General features: G+C 32.5%; 1 protein-coding gene and 1 pseudogene across 2 annotated transcripts; both read left to right on the top strand.

Moving 5' to 3' along the window:
* Positions 1-4,444: 4,444 nt before the first annotated feature.
* LOC111013029 (Chaperone DnaJ-domain superfamily protein) lies at positions 4,445-5,968 on the top strand. 2 transcript variants are annotated; one of them, XM_022287353.2, is made up of 2 exons: positions 4,445-5,209; positions 5,324-5,968. In XM_022287353.2, exons 1-2 carry the CDS (start codon positions 4,682-4,684, stop codon positions 5,669-5,671), a joined length of 876 nt encoding a protein of 291 aa, XP_022143045.1. In that variant the 5' UTR covers positions 4,445-4,681; the 3' UTR covers positions 5,672-5,968. The 2 variants fall into 2 exon arrangements, with proteins under 2 accessions (XP_022143045.1, XP_087976428.1); XM_088120302.1 differs by having other exon boundaries at positions 4,447-5,968.
* A 4,613-nt stretch (positions 5,969-10,581) lies between these two features.
* Positions 10,582-12,552, top strand: LOC148208034 (AT-hook motif nuclear-localized protein 17 pseudogene; annotated as a pseudogene).
* Positions 12,553-15,989: the final 3,437 nt, after the last annotated feature.

Here is a 15,989-nt window from a genome sequence, read left to right as displayed (position 1 = left end):
ATCTCATAAAAGTTTATCCATTCTCGTAATTATATAATTATCTTCTTTCATACGTCCTAATAAAAGTTTATAGATTATTTTTCAAAAAAAAAATATATATTGTAGTCGATCTCAATTTTATATTTATATTTATAGTATTCTCAAAATGTGATTATTAAAATATCAAATTCTACTCGACGTCAATCTCCAAGGAGATAGAAATCGTAGAAGTGCTCCAACATTCTTTATATTCTTACGTTATGGTATATAAGACAATTTATTTTAGGGAAAAATAAATAAAAAAGGTAAACAAATAACTTAGAAGGATGGTAATGGTAGTGAAGGAAGCAATAGTTTAAAGCAAGGCTTCGACAAATTATTTATTACAATTCCTGTATTTATTATTATTATCTTTCAAGGAAAACAGTTCTTCTGTATTTATTAATAAAAGGCTTAGGATTCGGGCTCAAACGGTAATAAGACTGGGCCAATGGGGCCCACAAAGGCCTTTTACAGATGCCCACCAAATCAGCCCGTGTTCGTTACGGTTCAAATAGCGGTCTGGTGGGGCCCATGCGGTTTATTTTCAAATTGAACGGGCGGGTGATTGGATGAGTAAACCCAAACTCTTTGAACCAAATCAAATTAGTTTCAATTTATTTGGACGAATAAAATATATTTTTGATGCATAAGATTTAGATTTAGTTTTTATTTTGTCCATGAATTTAAAAATCATCATTTTTTACCTTCAAGATTTAAATTTTGTTTTTATTGGATCCTTAAATTTCAAAAGCAACATGAAATTTGAATTAGTCTATCAAAGTTTGAATTTAGTTTCTAATTGACGCTTAAATTGAGTTGACTTTGCAGAATGATGATGTTGTACAATTAACATTACATTGACCACATAATAAAAGACTTCTCAAATGACTCGATATGAAAGTCGATTTAAAGACGAGCAAAGAGGAAGGGCTAAGGTGTTGTTGGAAGAGTGAAAGAAAGGGTGGAAAAAATAAGGGAGGGAGAAGGACGATGAGAGAAAAATGTTACTAAGAGAGAATAAATAATAATAAAATTTATCCGACTCATTTAAAAAATAGATATCACTTAAGTTTAGTCAATATATATTTGCTACCACATCGTCGTCATGTTAGGTCATATAAAGGTAAATTCAATTCAAAGATCAATTAGAAATCAAATTCAAACCTCATGGATCAATTAAAATTTAAATTTAAATTTCAAGTAAAAAAAATGGTGGTTTTTAAAACTTAAGGGTCTAAGTGAAACCCTCAAGAACCAAAAGTTAATTTTTTTGTAAAATCTCACATATTAATTTTTAATTTGATCAATATCCTATAAATTTATAAAATTTACAATTAAACACAATAGGTTGTTTGTGCAATTTCCCGTAAATAATAATAATAATAATAATAATATTAAAGTTGAAACAATTGATTTTTTTTCCTTAGTTCGACAATTGCAAAGGTGAAAATTAAATTGTCGACCTGTAGGATAATAATTAAGCGCATTATCCACCAAATCATGTTCGAATCTGCATATCCAAATTTAGTGAAATAAATATATAGAACATGATTAGGCATTCAATAAACCGTTCAATATATCATTTACTCTAAATCATATATTTCCACTATTAGGTTTAAGTCATAAATTTAATTTTAGTTCATTTTCGAATTTTTTGTTTTAACTTTAAAATTTATATTTTAGTTAATAAATTCTCAAAAATGCAAATATTTTTTGCGTGTTACTATTGATATCAAATTAATTGTTTATAGATGGGATGATGTAGATTTAAACATTTTTTTTAGTTATTGTTATTATGATATCAGTTGTGATAAACACAATTTACACGTGTCTTGACTAGTTGATATTAGCATATATTAGTAGATATTATGTGAGATAGATATCATATGAGACGTCAATTCAAACTCAACTCGACTGATTAAGACATGTATATTTGATCAACAAATCAAATATTAGAATTTACACCTTATATATTGCTAAACTAAAAAAAAGTTAATCTACGATAAATATTAGGTTTCAAATATGACTTTTTTTTTTTATGGAAAAAGTAATAATAAAACAAAATGCCAAAACAAAAAGGGCAAACCAATACCCACCTCTGCTATGGCTTCTAGTAGCCTAAATGTTATCTTGCTAATAACTTCCTATGCTTACCAAAAGCTGGTTGTAAAAATAATTTTTAGAGTTTTAAATAAATAATAAAATCCAACTTGCAATATTTTAGTTGAAGTTATATGCCAATTAATGTTAGCCAAAATTAAAATATGGAATATATTGATATTGACTTTATTAGTTGGTTGGTAATCTTAAAGTTAAGGTGACTGGTAATCTTAAAGTTAAAGTGGTTTGCTAAAGCCAGACCACCGAGTACAGTTCAAGTGGTTAAGACACTTATTTTTAACTAAAAGTCATGAATTCGAACCTCACCCCACATGTTGTACTAACAAAAAGTGGTTTGCTAAACTTAACTATTGATACATACGTGAATACTACCGCAAATATTATAAAAATTCAATAAAGAATATATTTTTTTTAATAAATTATAAAGAATACTACCTTAACATATCAGAAAAATTTCAAAACAAACATTTGTTAATATTTTAAGTTGAAAGTTGACATGGTAGAATTTAAAACGACGTGACAATTAATATAGAAATTAACATGAACATATTGGTCCAAATTTGTCCAAAAAGTCTTATTCCTCAATTATCTATCTACCCAATTTTGCATTAATCCCATTTAAAAACGATAGATTCTTCGTATAAATTTCCACGTTAATTATCACGTTGTTTTAGATTACATTACATTAACTTTTCGCTCAAAATATTAACAAATATTTCGTCAAATATTATTTTTGAAATGTTTACCAAGTAGCACTAAATTGTTTAAAAGAACATGATTATTTGTTTTTTTCTTTTTAGTACGAATATGGGTTTTTGTATGTGATAATATATATATATATATATATATATATATATATGTGTGTGTAATTTAGCCAATCTTTTTTAATTAGAAAAAAGGTCTACGTATTACGAAATCCTGTACATTAATAAAATACCATATTAATTAATCATTGGCTAAATTTGCATCAAACTAATGGCCAGATGTTCCATCCCAAATTCCCAATAACTTCTTATTCCCACAAAATAATAATAATAAATAAATGGCGGCCTTAAGATTCTCTCACACAAGGCATAGTCCAAATGACGTACATGCCCTTGTATTTTGAGTGGTAAGATAATTATAAAAAAAAAATGTTAATTTTTATTTTTCACAACTTTTTTCCCACTTTTGTAATGTCTATTTAGGATTAGTATTTTCTAAACTACTCCGTACTATTTTTCTTTGAATAGACTATTGATTCTTAAACTTGAATATAGTCTATGTGATGACATACAAAATTAATGTTAGATTTGTAGTATGAAAATTTTGTAATGCTAGTTAAAATGAATTTTGCATAAAGGTTAATACAAAACACTTAGAAATATTATAAACAAAATAAAATAAATATAAAAAATTGATCGTTTAACTTAAATTAGACACATCTACCTCTAAATAGTTTTTGACTTTTAAAATATAGTTTTGACAATTTTTTTAAAGTTATTTTATATTATTTTTAATTTCCAAATGTACTACTGACAAATACAACGTTAAAATGATATTATATGATTATACGAAGAAAAAAACAATAATAAAGCAAAATTTTACCATGTTGAACATGTGAGACATTTTTTAGTTTAATGATTTAATATTTATATTTGGTGAATTTAGAGGGAGTGAATTAAAGTGGATTCCTCTTGAGAATGATTGTTTAAAGATGAATGTTGATGCATATCCATCATATTTGCAAGAAATCGATATGGGTTGAGAGTGATTGCAAGGAATTCATAGAGTTGTATGGCAGTGACTCGATCAAAATATTTGGAGTCTTGCATTGACGTGTTTGTAATAGATATATTGGCTCTTCTTGGTGACATGTAAATGGTAGAGTTTGAGTGCACAAGAGCCTAGTTGAATATGATTCCTAGCTTTGGTACTGTATTATATTAGATTCATTATATTATATTAAAGACTGATAAATAATAAGGAAAAATAAGTTAATTTTAAATAATTTGGGGAGTTTAACAAAATTACAATAATAAAATCAAAACTGATTTTAAAAAATAGAGATAAAATTAAAACTAAGCACCAACTAAAATTTTAAAACTACAGCGATTTATATATTGAAATTAAGCTAAAATGAAAGACACAATAATTTGAGGTATTTGTTTAGAATGGAAAAGCTGCTTTTAAGTTTTAAATAACCTCAACATATTTGAAGGGCAAATGAGTATTTTCGGGATTAAATTTAGCGTTACTTTTCCAAAATTGGAAAGAGCGTGCTACTTTTCAATTGCGTGCTGTATCGCAATCCGTGGCCTCGCCTCTCAGGTAAGGAGAAGAAAAGGAGAAAAAAAAGGAAAAAAAGAAGAAGAAAGAAATGGAAATGGTTCGACGAATGTAAGAGAATCCAACTTCTGCCATTTCATTTCGTGACATTTTCGATCGAGAAAAACAAGAAAGCAGAAGCTTATGCAATAGCAAAATCAGGGCCTCTTATATTTTCTCGGCTTCCAAACAGACCCGATAATTTCGGGAAGAAAAAGAAGAGGAAATTTTGATGGAAAATTCCAATAGGGCTGAGGCAGAACGCTTGCTTGGAATCGCTGAGAAACTCTTGCACAACCGTGATTTCACCGGTTCCAAAGATTTCGCCATCTTAGCTCAAGAGACAGAGCCTCTGTTGGATGGCTCCGATCAGATCTTAGCGGTCGCCGATGTGCTCTTGGCGTCGGAGAAGCGAATCAACAACCACAATGATTGGTATTCGATCCTCCAGATTGAACGGCGATCTGAGGATCCAGATCTCATCAAGAAGCAGTACCGGAAACTTGCGTTACTTTTACATCCCGATAAGAACAAATTTCCGTATGCCGATCAAGCTTTCAAGCTGGTCGCCGATTCATGGGCTGTATTGTCAGACCACTCGAAGAAATCGCTCTACGATGACGAGCTCAATCTCTTCGCTAAGATCGATTTGTCTCAGCAGAACAAATTGCCGGTTCGCCGAAGCCAGCGCAGTGGGAAGAAACAGCAAGGGTTTGAGAGCCCCGACAGCGGCAACGCCGATCAATCTCCGAATCAGCAGGTGAAATTATCGACCTTCTGGACCGCTTGCCCTTACTGTTACGTATTATTCGAGTATCCTAGGGTTTACGAGGGTTGCTGTTTGCGGTGTCAAAACTGCAAGAGGGCATTTCAGGCGGTGTTGCTCCCGTCGCTTCCGCCGCTGGTTCAGGGCCAAGAAGCCTACTATTGCTGCTGGGGATTTTTCCCGATGGGGTTTGCGGCTCAAAATCCCGAGAAAAGTGGGAAGGGCGGCGACACAGCGCCACCAGCAGCGGCGTTCCCCAGTTGGATGCCCCCAATATTTTCGAACAGACCACAAGAAACGAGTAGGAATGGAGAAACCGCCGCTGCGCCGCCGCCTCCGCCGCCGGTGGGTGTAGAGAGAGCGGCAGTGAATGCTCCTCCCGTTGTTAGCGCTCGGATAGTGAGTGGCACAGGTAAGAAGAGGGGCAGGCCACGGAAACATCCGATTGCAGCCTAAGTTGTAAAATTTTTCGAGAAATAATGATATAATATTTATGGAGCCGATTGGGAATTTCTGATTCTCGTTGTTGTAGTTTTAATCTAAGCGGTGTATGTCCAGGCGAGTTAGAACAAAAGAAGGCTGAAGCTGGGAAACCTGAGGTAACTTTTTGGTGTAATGCAGCCTTCTGTTTTTCATGTTAATTATAGGCATCAGATGTAGAAACTAGATGCTAGTTCCTCATTTACTTCTTAATGTTTATATGTAACTTTATTCAAACCATCAATTATAATTTGGAGTTCTTTATCCAACAAATGTGTTCTCATCGTATCATGAACTAAATTGTGAACTCCAAATGGGTCGTTGCTAGTCCGCTCGAATATGGATTCCTTCTTGAACTAAATTATGAAGTCAGTAGTTACTTGGCACAAACCATTGAAGTAGTCTTGCTTCTAACTTAGCTGTTGTATTTTGATGGTTCTGTATACAATTTACAAAAGTTTTCTTCCTTCCCCTTTAGAAAATCTCCATGAAAATGATTAATCTGAACAGAATGGTGGGTGCTTGGGGATCAATTTTAAGGATGTTGCTTTGCTTTCAGCAAGTTGTTGTTGGAGACTAAGCTATTGATCAAGTTATTCATTTTCATCCATGGTCCTTGTTTGGTAACCATTTTTTTTTGGTTTTCTGTTTTTGAAAATTAATCTTATAAGTTATACTTTCACCGATTTATTTCTTTATTTTTGTTAGCACGTTTTTAAAAAATGTTTTCATAGTCAAAATATGAAAACTAAAAAAAGTAGTTTTCAAAAACTTGTTTTGTTATCGCAATTTAACTACGAATTCATGAGTGTTTTAAAGAAAAGTGAAAAACATATCAAATAAATGGAATGGGAGGAAGCAAGCATCATTTTTTAAAAACAGAAAATTAAAAACGAAATCCTACCGATGTTTGCTCTTCTATGCTAGAAAATTTGGATATGGAGAAGTTTTTCCCTTTGGTCAATGCGTGATTGCTGCTTTAACTTTAGTTGGTAATTAGTTCAATATCATGCGTTACATAACTACTAGCATCATGATTTATCAATGTGCTGAGCCCGAATCTCAAACTTATGACTTATATTCTTAATAGTTCTGTTTTGGAATGAAGTGGATATATTTTTAACTCCATGAGACAGTGTCATGAACCTTTTCACTGGATCTTTCTATGGTGTTGTTTTGCAATCTGGTTATGGACCATAGTTGCTTTTGGTTACATTATGTGGGGTCTACACCCTTTGTTTATTTTAGTTGAAGGGAGTTTGTACTATAAATTATAATAGTTTTGGAAATTTCCTATGTAGTATAACATGATGGCCTTTACCGAGCTCCATTAGAAAACTAGTTTCAAACTCTATTTAAGTTCTAAGATCTATATATTTTTCAAAGATGTTTTCATTGTGATCAAGAGAATGTTTCTTTCTTCCAGTCCGTGATGTGTTATCTGCACTACTTTTCATTGCTAACCCGGAGCGACGAGGAATAAAGTCAATTCTGGCTAACTTGGTAATTAGTTTCTGTCTGATGGGTAGATTTTAACCGATCCATACACTGATTTGCTTTCTGTTTTGTGTTGTGTTATACTACATGACTAGATGATGGTGTGAAGTATATATGAATATGATATGCCTCAATTAGAAAACTAGTTTCTATAGCTTCCAAGTTCTAGGATGCATGTTTTCCAAAGATGCTTAGATCACTTGATCAGGAAAATGGTTTCTTTCTTTTGGTCCTCCTGATCTTTAAAAATCTATTTTATCGCTGTCCCGTGGCCGTGTGGAACGAAGTCATTTCTCGGTAACTTGGTCGACTTCTGTCTCTAATGGGTAGAGTTTTAACTGCAAGCTCTGCTGTTGGATTTTTTGTTTGTACTTGGCAGATGATGAAGAGAGGGAAATTATGGCCTTGCCTTCGCTATTCTAGATTGGTTCTCTCAACCCATTTTTGTAATGGGAAAGAGATGTCCCTCTCTTGCCTCCTAAACTTTTTTTTAATGGAATGTCTTGATAGCCACTGGACAACTTGGAGAAGGAGAGAAAAAGGGCATTATGGCCCATAGAGAGACATTGGATTTAGACCAACCTTTCTTGGCCAGTCACTGTTTTGGGTTTTGATAAATAGTTAGAAAGCCAACAAAACTTGACCAAAGCCAAAGCCGAAAGTATAGACCACACGAACTCAAACTTTCGTAGAATCCAGACTCTTTTCGACTTTCTCGATCTTGAAGTTGTATGAATTCAGACTTCGAAGTTGAAAATTTGTAATTTCTGTACAAAACTATTGACTAGGTGGGTTAAAGTACTTATCTCTTGATCATACTGGATTAGAGATCTCAAGCTCGAACCTTTTGATGAGCTCAATATCGAAAAATCTTGATGTCTCTTGGGTCCAGACCTTAGAACGAGCGCAGGTGTCTGGATATAGGAGAGCAAAAGCTCCAACCGTTATTAAAAAAAAAAAAAAAAAAAAAAAAAAAAAAAAGTGGGCTGAAGCCGAATCTGAAGTGGGGAGGGATGATGGTGGGTGTATTTAGTGAGTCATGTTACTTCAAAATCCTTATTGCCTTCCAGAAGATCAAATTTCACATTTCATTATTCCACCCATTCACTCACATGGCTTTGGCAAGAGGACAAAAAAACAAAGTCATGGGTGTGGGTCTCTCCTCTCCCTCTCTCTTCTGTTTGACATTCTACATTTTTTGTATCCCTGCAATCTAAATTTGTTAATTATATTTGAATTTTTTCAATTTAACCGTATGAAAATTGAATTACTGAGTGTCTGGGTCGGTTTATGCATACTACACGTCTAAACCCATGCAACTTTTACTATATTTAGTTACCAAGAAAACTCGTTAAATCTTAAGTAGGTGATTATCATAGTTGAGAACTCATTCCATTTTGGAGTCATTTATTTTTTCACTGGCCCTAATTGATCACGAGACCAACTTAGGGTGGTTATATAGATTGAAACTTTTGATGTTACCCTTTATATTAGATGATAAACTTTGTGGGGAGCTTTTTCCCCCCTTTTTTCTTCCTCGATTTTCATTACTTTCAAAGTAATTCACATGAGAGAGAATCTTGATTTCCTATAGAATTCAAGTGGTTATCGAGAAAATTTGTCTTTGTTTTGTCGTGCTTTGTGTCTATTCAACATATATAACAATGGACCACCGTTTCATTTGGGATTTTATTGCCTCGTATGCTCATTTCTTACACACTTGGAGAAAATATTTCTTAATGGGATTGAAAACTGAAATTATAAATTACGAAAATGACAAATATTTGAGATTGAGAAATAACAATTTTAACTTGAAAAAAATAAAACATTTTCTTAATCATATAGTCCGACAAAATGGAAGTAAGTTCTAAGCCAATAGAATCATATGGACAATGAGAGAGAGAGGGAGAGGCCATGTCCACCATAAATTAATTAATAAAATAAATAAATTAAAGAAGTCTGTCCAAAATCCAGATGTCTGGAAAGTGGGGAAGTGGATATCAAATCTTCCATTTATGGAAATAGTACTAGGATTGTCATCATCCATATTCCAATATTAATATTTTCTCTCTCAATTTGTTTTTTTTAAATAACAAATCCCAAGTTAATTTAATTTTTGTTATGTTAATAACTTTTTTTTTGTTGCTATTTTAAATTCATGTTTTTAAAAATAATGCTTCTAAAGTTGAGGTAAAAGATAAAGTAAAAAAAAAAATTACTTTTAAATTTTAAGCACGATAATCATTATCTTTACAATTATGGATTTTGAAAAAGAAAAAGAATTCTAGATGTGAGATATTACTGTTATTATATAAATGATTCTGTTTGGAGTGGTAAAATAAATTAAATTGACATAATCACCGCATCCAATTACCTTTATCTTTTTATTTTTTATAAACAGAAAATTATTCGTTTAAAAAGTTTTATACAAATATTTTGTTTACTAATGTTTTGGTTGTTTTTTTTTCCTAATATGAGTTATTTTGTTTGTTTTTATCTTGTAAAAATTTTGATTTATTTAAGGTAAAATAGAAAAGTAATCTTCTATTTATATTTACGGAGTATAAATAAATTGTTAGTATGTGTTCAGATAATCAATTTTATAATTAGTCGTTTTCTTATTTTATTTGCAAGCATTCTTTTTTCAATAAAAAGTAAATAGATGACTTTTCAATATAAACCAACTATAAAGTTTATAGATAAGTTCATTCAATATAATTCTATTCACATTCAAAGGATAAACTTTACTCACTAATAGACAAGTTAAATTTATTTATTATCAGAAAACAAAATCTAATACTTTCAAAGTCTATCCTTACAAGTTGCCCAAATTTTATTCTTAATTATTTATTTCAAACGGGAATAAAACTTGTTGATGCCTAATTAGTTTAGAAAATTATACTTATTTTTCTAGCAAATTTTCCAGTATTATTCTATAACCTGTTTTCTATGACAGCTAAAATTTGATAACTAAAAAAGGTAAATAGAAAGATACTAAATCAAAATATGAAATTTAACACATAAAAATTAAAATAAATTATACTCAATAGAGCGTGTCTATGAAAATATCGACATGAATAGATATTTTTTAAAAGATTATAAAAATAAAAATTGATAACATATATTTAAATTAACAATTTTAAAAATTAGTTAAAATAATTAATTGATATATTGTTATATTTATATTTTTAGCAATATTATAAAAATATGATTCACCATCGTAGACCATTGAAAATGTCGATAAAAGTATCGATACAAATTTAATACTCGGCTGCCATTGTATCAATAAAATAAATAAATAATTAGCAATTTCTTTCCCGTTCCCCGGAACATTCTACATACCCTTTCTCTCTCCCAATATAAATATTATATATAATATAAATAATATAAATTTGTTTGAAAAAAAAACAAAAAGAAAATTCATGCAGAATGGTTGTTCGCATAATCTAAATCCAGAGAGCCTAACCCTCAGCCATGTTCCCCAAGCCTCACCACCAACCACCGCCCCATTCCCAATCTTTTCCCCGCTCCTTCTCCGTCGCCGCCACTCCGCCGCGCGATTCTACCGACGACGATGCCGGCGCCGACCCCTCGCCTCTCACCCACGCCATGCTGCCCAAAGAACCGGCCTCCGGCGGCGACGGAGCTTCAATCGAGGTGGTCCGCCGCCCCCGCGGCCGCCCGCCGGGCTCCAAAAACAAGCCGAAGCCGGCCGCCGTCGTCGTCGCCGCCCGGGACGCCGAGCCGGCGATGAGTCCTTATGTACTTGAAGTTCCCGGCGGTAGCGATATCGTGGAGGCTATTGCCCGATTTTGCCGCCTCAGAAACATAGGGCTTTGTATTCTGAACGCTTACGGAACCGTCGCTGACGTCACTCTCCGGCAGCCGTCCACCTCTCCGGCTGCGAACGTCACGTTCCACGGACGATTCGATATCCTCTTCGTACGCGCGACGTTCGTGCCTCATACGACGTCGTTGCCCGTTCCGAGTGGATTCACCATCACGCTAGCGGGACCGCAGGGCCAGATCTTCGGCGGCTTGGTCGCCGGAGCTCTAATCAGCGCCGGAACCGTCTATGTGATCGCCGCCTCATTCAACAATCCGTCCTATCAGCGTCTGCCATCGGAAGACGAGGTCAGAAAATTAACCTTCAGCGACGTCGAAGAAGGCCACTCTCCGCCGATTTCCGCCGGCAAGGATAGCGACAACGCCGCCGAGACCTGCGGGCTACTTCCGATGTACAACACTCACTCATCCTCCGACGTCATATGGACTCCCGCCGCCAGACAACCGCCGACGTCGCACCATCGCCAGTACTAATACTTCGATTTCCCCCTTTCAATTTATTTATTCTCGAATGTTCCTCTTTCAATTTGTGAAGTTCAGTTCCATTAGGGTTGCGACGCTGTGATTATGTTGGATTAATGTCCAGTGTTTCAGATTTAGCTTTGTAGAAGACGGGAAGAAATCGATTGGAATGCAACCTTTAGAAAAAAAAACTTCAATGAATTCAACTATCGCATGCCTAGAATTCCCAATCAATTACAATCCGAAACCTCCAATTCGAGTCACAAGAATCGCAAGTTTCCACTCTGAAATCGATATTCGTGTGTAATCGATTGGCTGATTTCTGATTGCATTGATTTGATTTGATATGATTTGATTTTGGGATTACATGATGGGTAAATGGGAGTCTCTGATTCCTTTTCTTTTTTGTTTTTGGTCTTTCTGGGTCTGTGGAGATAAGACTTGGCGTTTGAATTCAGAGTGGTGGTGCAGCTGAAGCATTATGATTTATGAGTATCTGTGCTGTGACTCTGAAAATTGCAGGTTCTTTTCCTTTCCATTGCCGTCTAGAGAGAGAGAAACAGAGGCTTGGGTTTAAAGCTTACCCTTAAAACTTTGATTTGATCTTTATATTTCTTCATACTCTCTCTGTTTTTTTTTTTTGTACTTTATTTTTTTGTCTGTTTCCTTTTGCATTGATTTCTCTGACCCAAATGGATCAGAACTGGAGGAGAGAGAAAGAGAGAGAGGTGTCTAGAAATTGGAGAAGCAGCCTAGAAAGTAGGGTGGAAGAGATTGAGGGGAGCCTCCCCTTTCTCTCTCTCTCTCTTCTGCCATTGGAATTGGAATTGGAATTGGATTGAACATTGGTTCTTGTTGGGTAAAAGATTGGGGGATCTTTATCCTTTGTGTTAAATTAATATTTTAACTGGGGAAATAAAAAAGGTACAAAAAATGATAATAGAGTTTTTCCTTTTCTTTTATTTTATAATGCCACGTGGGAATTTAGACTTAATGACATGGGATAATAATGTATTAATTACTGGATTGAAGAATTTCAGATTTTAGAAATATATGTTTTTTATTTTTGAATTTTTTGTTAAATGAATTATATACGACTTCGAGACATGATGAGTATGTATGGTTGGTGTTTTGAAGTTGGCTTAGTATGGGAGGTGAGGAAAATGTAATAAGGGTAAAAAGGGTTTAATTTTTTATTGTTTAGAGATGGAAATGAATATTTTTGCAGTTTAGAAATTATAATGGAATAAATTGGTAGGTTTTTTTTCTTTTTTGAGTTTAACAATACGTGGGAGTCGGTATCTTACAACTCAATTGGTTAAAGTACCATTTTTTAATCAAAAGATTGTGAGTTGTAATTTTTATTTCTATTTGTTATACTAAAAAAATTAATATGTAGGAGTTGGTGAAGCGATGAATTTTTGAACTCCACTATGAAAACTTTCAATTTTTTAAGAGGTAAATAATAATTTGATTTCTTGAATTATGTTTTATGCTTAAATTTAGTTCTGTGTTGCGTTTTTCATGGTTTTCAGACATTGAGAGAGATTTCATATTTCCATTTTTATCTTTATCCTTTATCTTTTTTTTCTGAAAAGATTTTCAAGGTTATTACAACTTAGATCTTCAGATGTTGATTCAAATTTGTTTGTAAATTTGGTATTTAATGTTTCGATAAATTACTGAAATCGGAAAATCATAATATTGAAAGGGATTTTTCTGTTTTAAATGATTTAAAATTGATTAATGGTATAATGATTAGAATAGTTCGTTTTTTCTTTTTTATGAGAAAATGATTAGAATAATTCGTTGGCTATTGGCTTACTTTTTTAATCAATTATTGAGGATCCCTTTGATAGTAACACTAATATGTCTAATTTTAATAAATTTGTTTAATATTAATTTATATATTTTAACATTTTAGTAGGTCTATTATCTTAAAGATTTTAAAAAACAAAGTACCAAAAAAAAAAAATAATACAAAATTTTCTTTACAAACTTGTGCCTTCCAACGAACCCGAGCTCATCCACTTGTAATTTTCGAAAAAAATGGAAACATAAAATTGTTGATATCATTTTGAAAAATATAAAAGATGGGTCTCAAAGGTCAAAGTTTATGATAATTGAAGCTAAGATGAAGTTGGATTGCATTTGGATTTTTGGACAAAATTTTTTTTTGGCAAAAGCATAATTTTCTTATCCACTCCCATTGAATTCTTCCTTGGTTGATTTTGAATCATTTACTCTCAAAATAATTATTTTAGGTACTGTTCTGTCACTTTACTTCATTTTAGTTTTTATATTTTTAAAAAAGTGACAATTTTAATTCATGTTTACACAATTTTAACACAAATTTCGTACAGATCATCTGGAGATGCACAATCATTTAAAAAGATATCAAAAGGGGTAAAGAGAAAGAAAATGGATCCAAATACGCTCACATGTCACATTGTAGAAATAAGACCGATAGAGAGTTCATAAGGGATCATTTACCTTCCACTCTCCAGTACTAATACATCTATTGATCATCTCTCACATATCTGTTTGCACTTTCGGTCTTTTTTCTTTTTCGTTTTTTCTTGGGAATCGAGAGGGAATACGTTGCAGCCATGGCTGGTAGGAAAAATTGTAGGCTAGTGTTGTCGAAGTGCTTCTCGGGCAAGAGCATATGAATGTAGAAGATCCTTTGACTTCTCTGCCCTTCAAAGCAGCATGAGAAATCCACCAAATCTACCTATGCGATTCGCACGAGTCAACTTTTTTTTTTCTTTTTAAAGACGACAAGGATCACAATTTGTCATCAAAAGAAGCAAGAGTCGTCGACTTTTGATTAAGCCGATCTATAGGTCTTCCACAGAAGTTGTCGCTCAATCAAAATAATATAATGAAAATAATGTGGTGTTAAAATTATGATAAAAAAAAATGAGATGAAAAATAAAACAAAAAAGTCATTTTGAAGATGGGAAGATCACTTGGGACACTATTATTACCATTCTTCCAAGTTGCCCCAAAAAGGTCAATAACTCTCATCACAACTTTGGGAATTTTATATATAAAAATGGGTATCGACAAGTTGACAATGACATGGGCATCAATCAAATCTTAGATTGGACAGGATCTCATTCAAGTGTTACTACTTATTTACACTCATAAAATTTATTTATTCATTTTCATTATTTATCCCTTTTTTTAATTTTATTTTTTCCTTGAGTCAGTAGTAGTTATAAATTGATGAGGATTTGACTTGGGTGTTTAATTTTTAATTTTTTTATTTTAGATGTCTGTCAATATTTAAAATCTCTCTTCAAATTTTTAGCATATTTTAAATTTAGTTCATGCAATATGCAACAAACATGGGAGAAAAATAGAGAGAGAGAAAGGTAAATGAGAGATGGGCACGAAAAATATGTCATAAAGAGAAAAGTAGACATGAGAAAAATTATATGCAACGAAAATTGGGAGACATACGTTAAAAGAGGAATAGATAACATCCCTATTTGTTTTATATTTTTAAAAATTAAGTTCGGAGACATTGCTTCCAGATATGTGTTCTTTATTTTAGTATATATTTTTTTATAAATATTTTCTAAACTAAGTTAATTTTGAAAAAAAATTCAAAAAATTACTTTCGATTTTGAAATTTGGTTTAGTATTCAAATATGTTTTCTGGAGAGTTGAAAATTTTACTAAGGAAATTGTATAAAAACAAGTCTAATTTTTTAAATATAAAAAATAAAATAGTTACTCAACCGCGCTAAATGATTGAGAGATGGATATCTTAGAAAAGAAAAATTAGAAAGTAAGAGTACTATTTTAGAGTGAAAAAAAGTTGAGAGAGAAAGAAAGAGAAAAGTTTGAGAGAGAAGTTAGAAAACAAAAAGAGGCGTTGGTGAGATAAAAGACAACATGTAAACGAGAGATAGTGTCAACTTGAAAAGATAAAATTTTGAAAAATAGAAATTTGTTCATAAAAGAATTCAAACTCATAACCTCTTAATCAAAGAAAGGTACTTTAACCATTTGAGCTATGCTCGGTTTGGCAAATACATCTTAATGTTATTGGGACTTGAGACAATAAGAACTTAAAAATTAGTAATTAGTAATTAGTTATTTCTATATGTTTTCGGATATCAAATGTAGACGGTTAACCCATAAAATTAATGGAGGTGCGTAAGCTGGCATAGACACTCACAAATGTTATTATTTTTTTAGTTCAACAATTTATTGTTGCTCAATTAAATGTTAATTCTCCGTGAAAATCTCCATTCAAATTGCTAATATAAGGAGGAGTCTGAAATGTCTATAGTAAATTTCACATTCAAATATATATAGACGCAAGATGATTGAACATGGATTCATTTTTGTAATTGAGATGGATAGTAACCCTCTAATTAGAGTGGCAGATAATGAGATGATTTAAAAGACCATCCATATAAGAAACAAAAATCAAATTCATAAATCTCGACTGCCATTTTAATTCAAACATTTT

Source organism: Momordica charantia (genome assembly GCF_013281855.1).
Source record: "Momordica charantia cultivar OHB3-1 chromosome 11 unlocalized genomic scaffold, Mcharantia_2.0 BLBB01000011.1, whole genome shotgun sequence".
In the NCBI taxonomy this organism is placed as follows: domain Eukaryota; kingdom Viridiplantae; phylum Streptophyta; class Magnoliopsida; order Cucurbitales; family Cucurbitaceae; genus Momordica; species Momordica charantia.
This window is presented reverse-complemented; position numbering and strand designations above follow the sequence as displayed.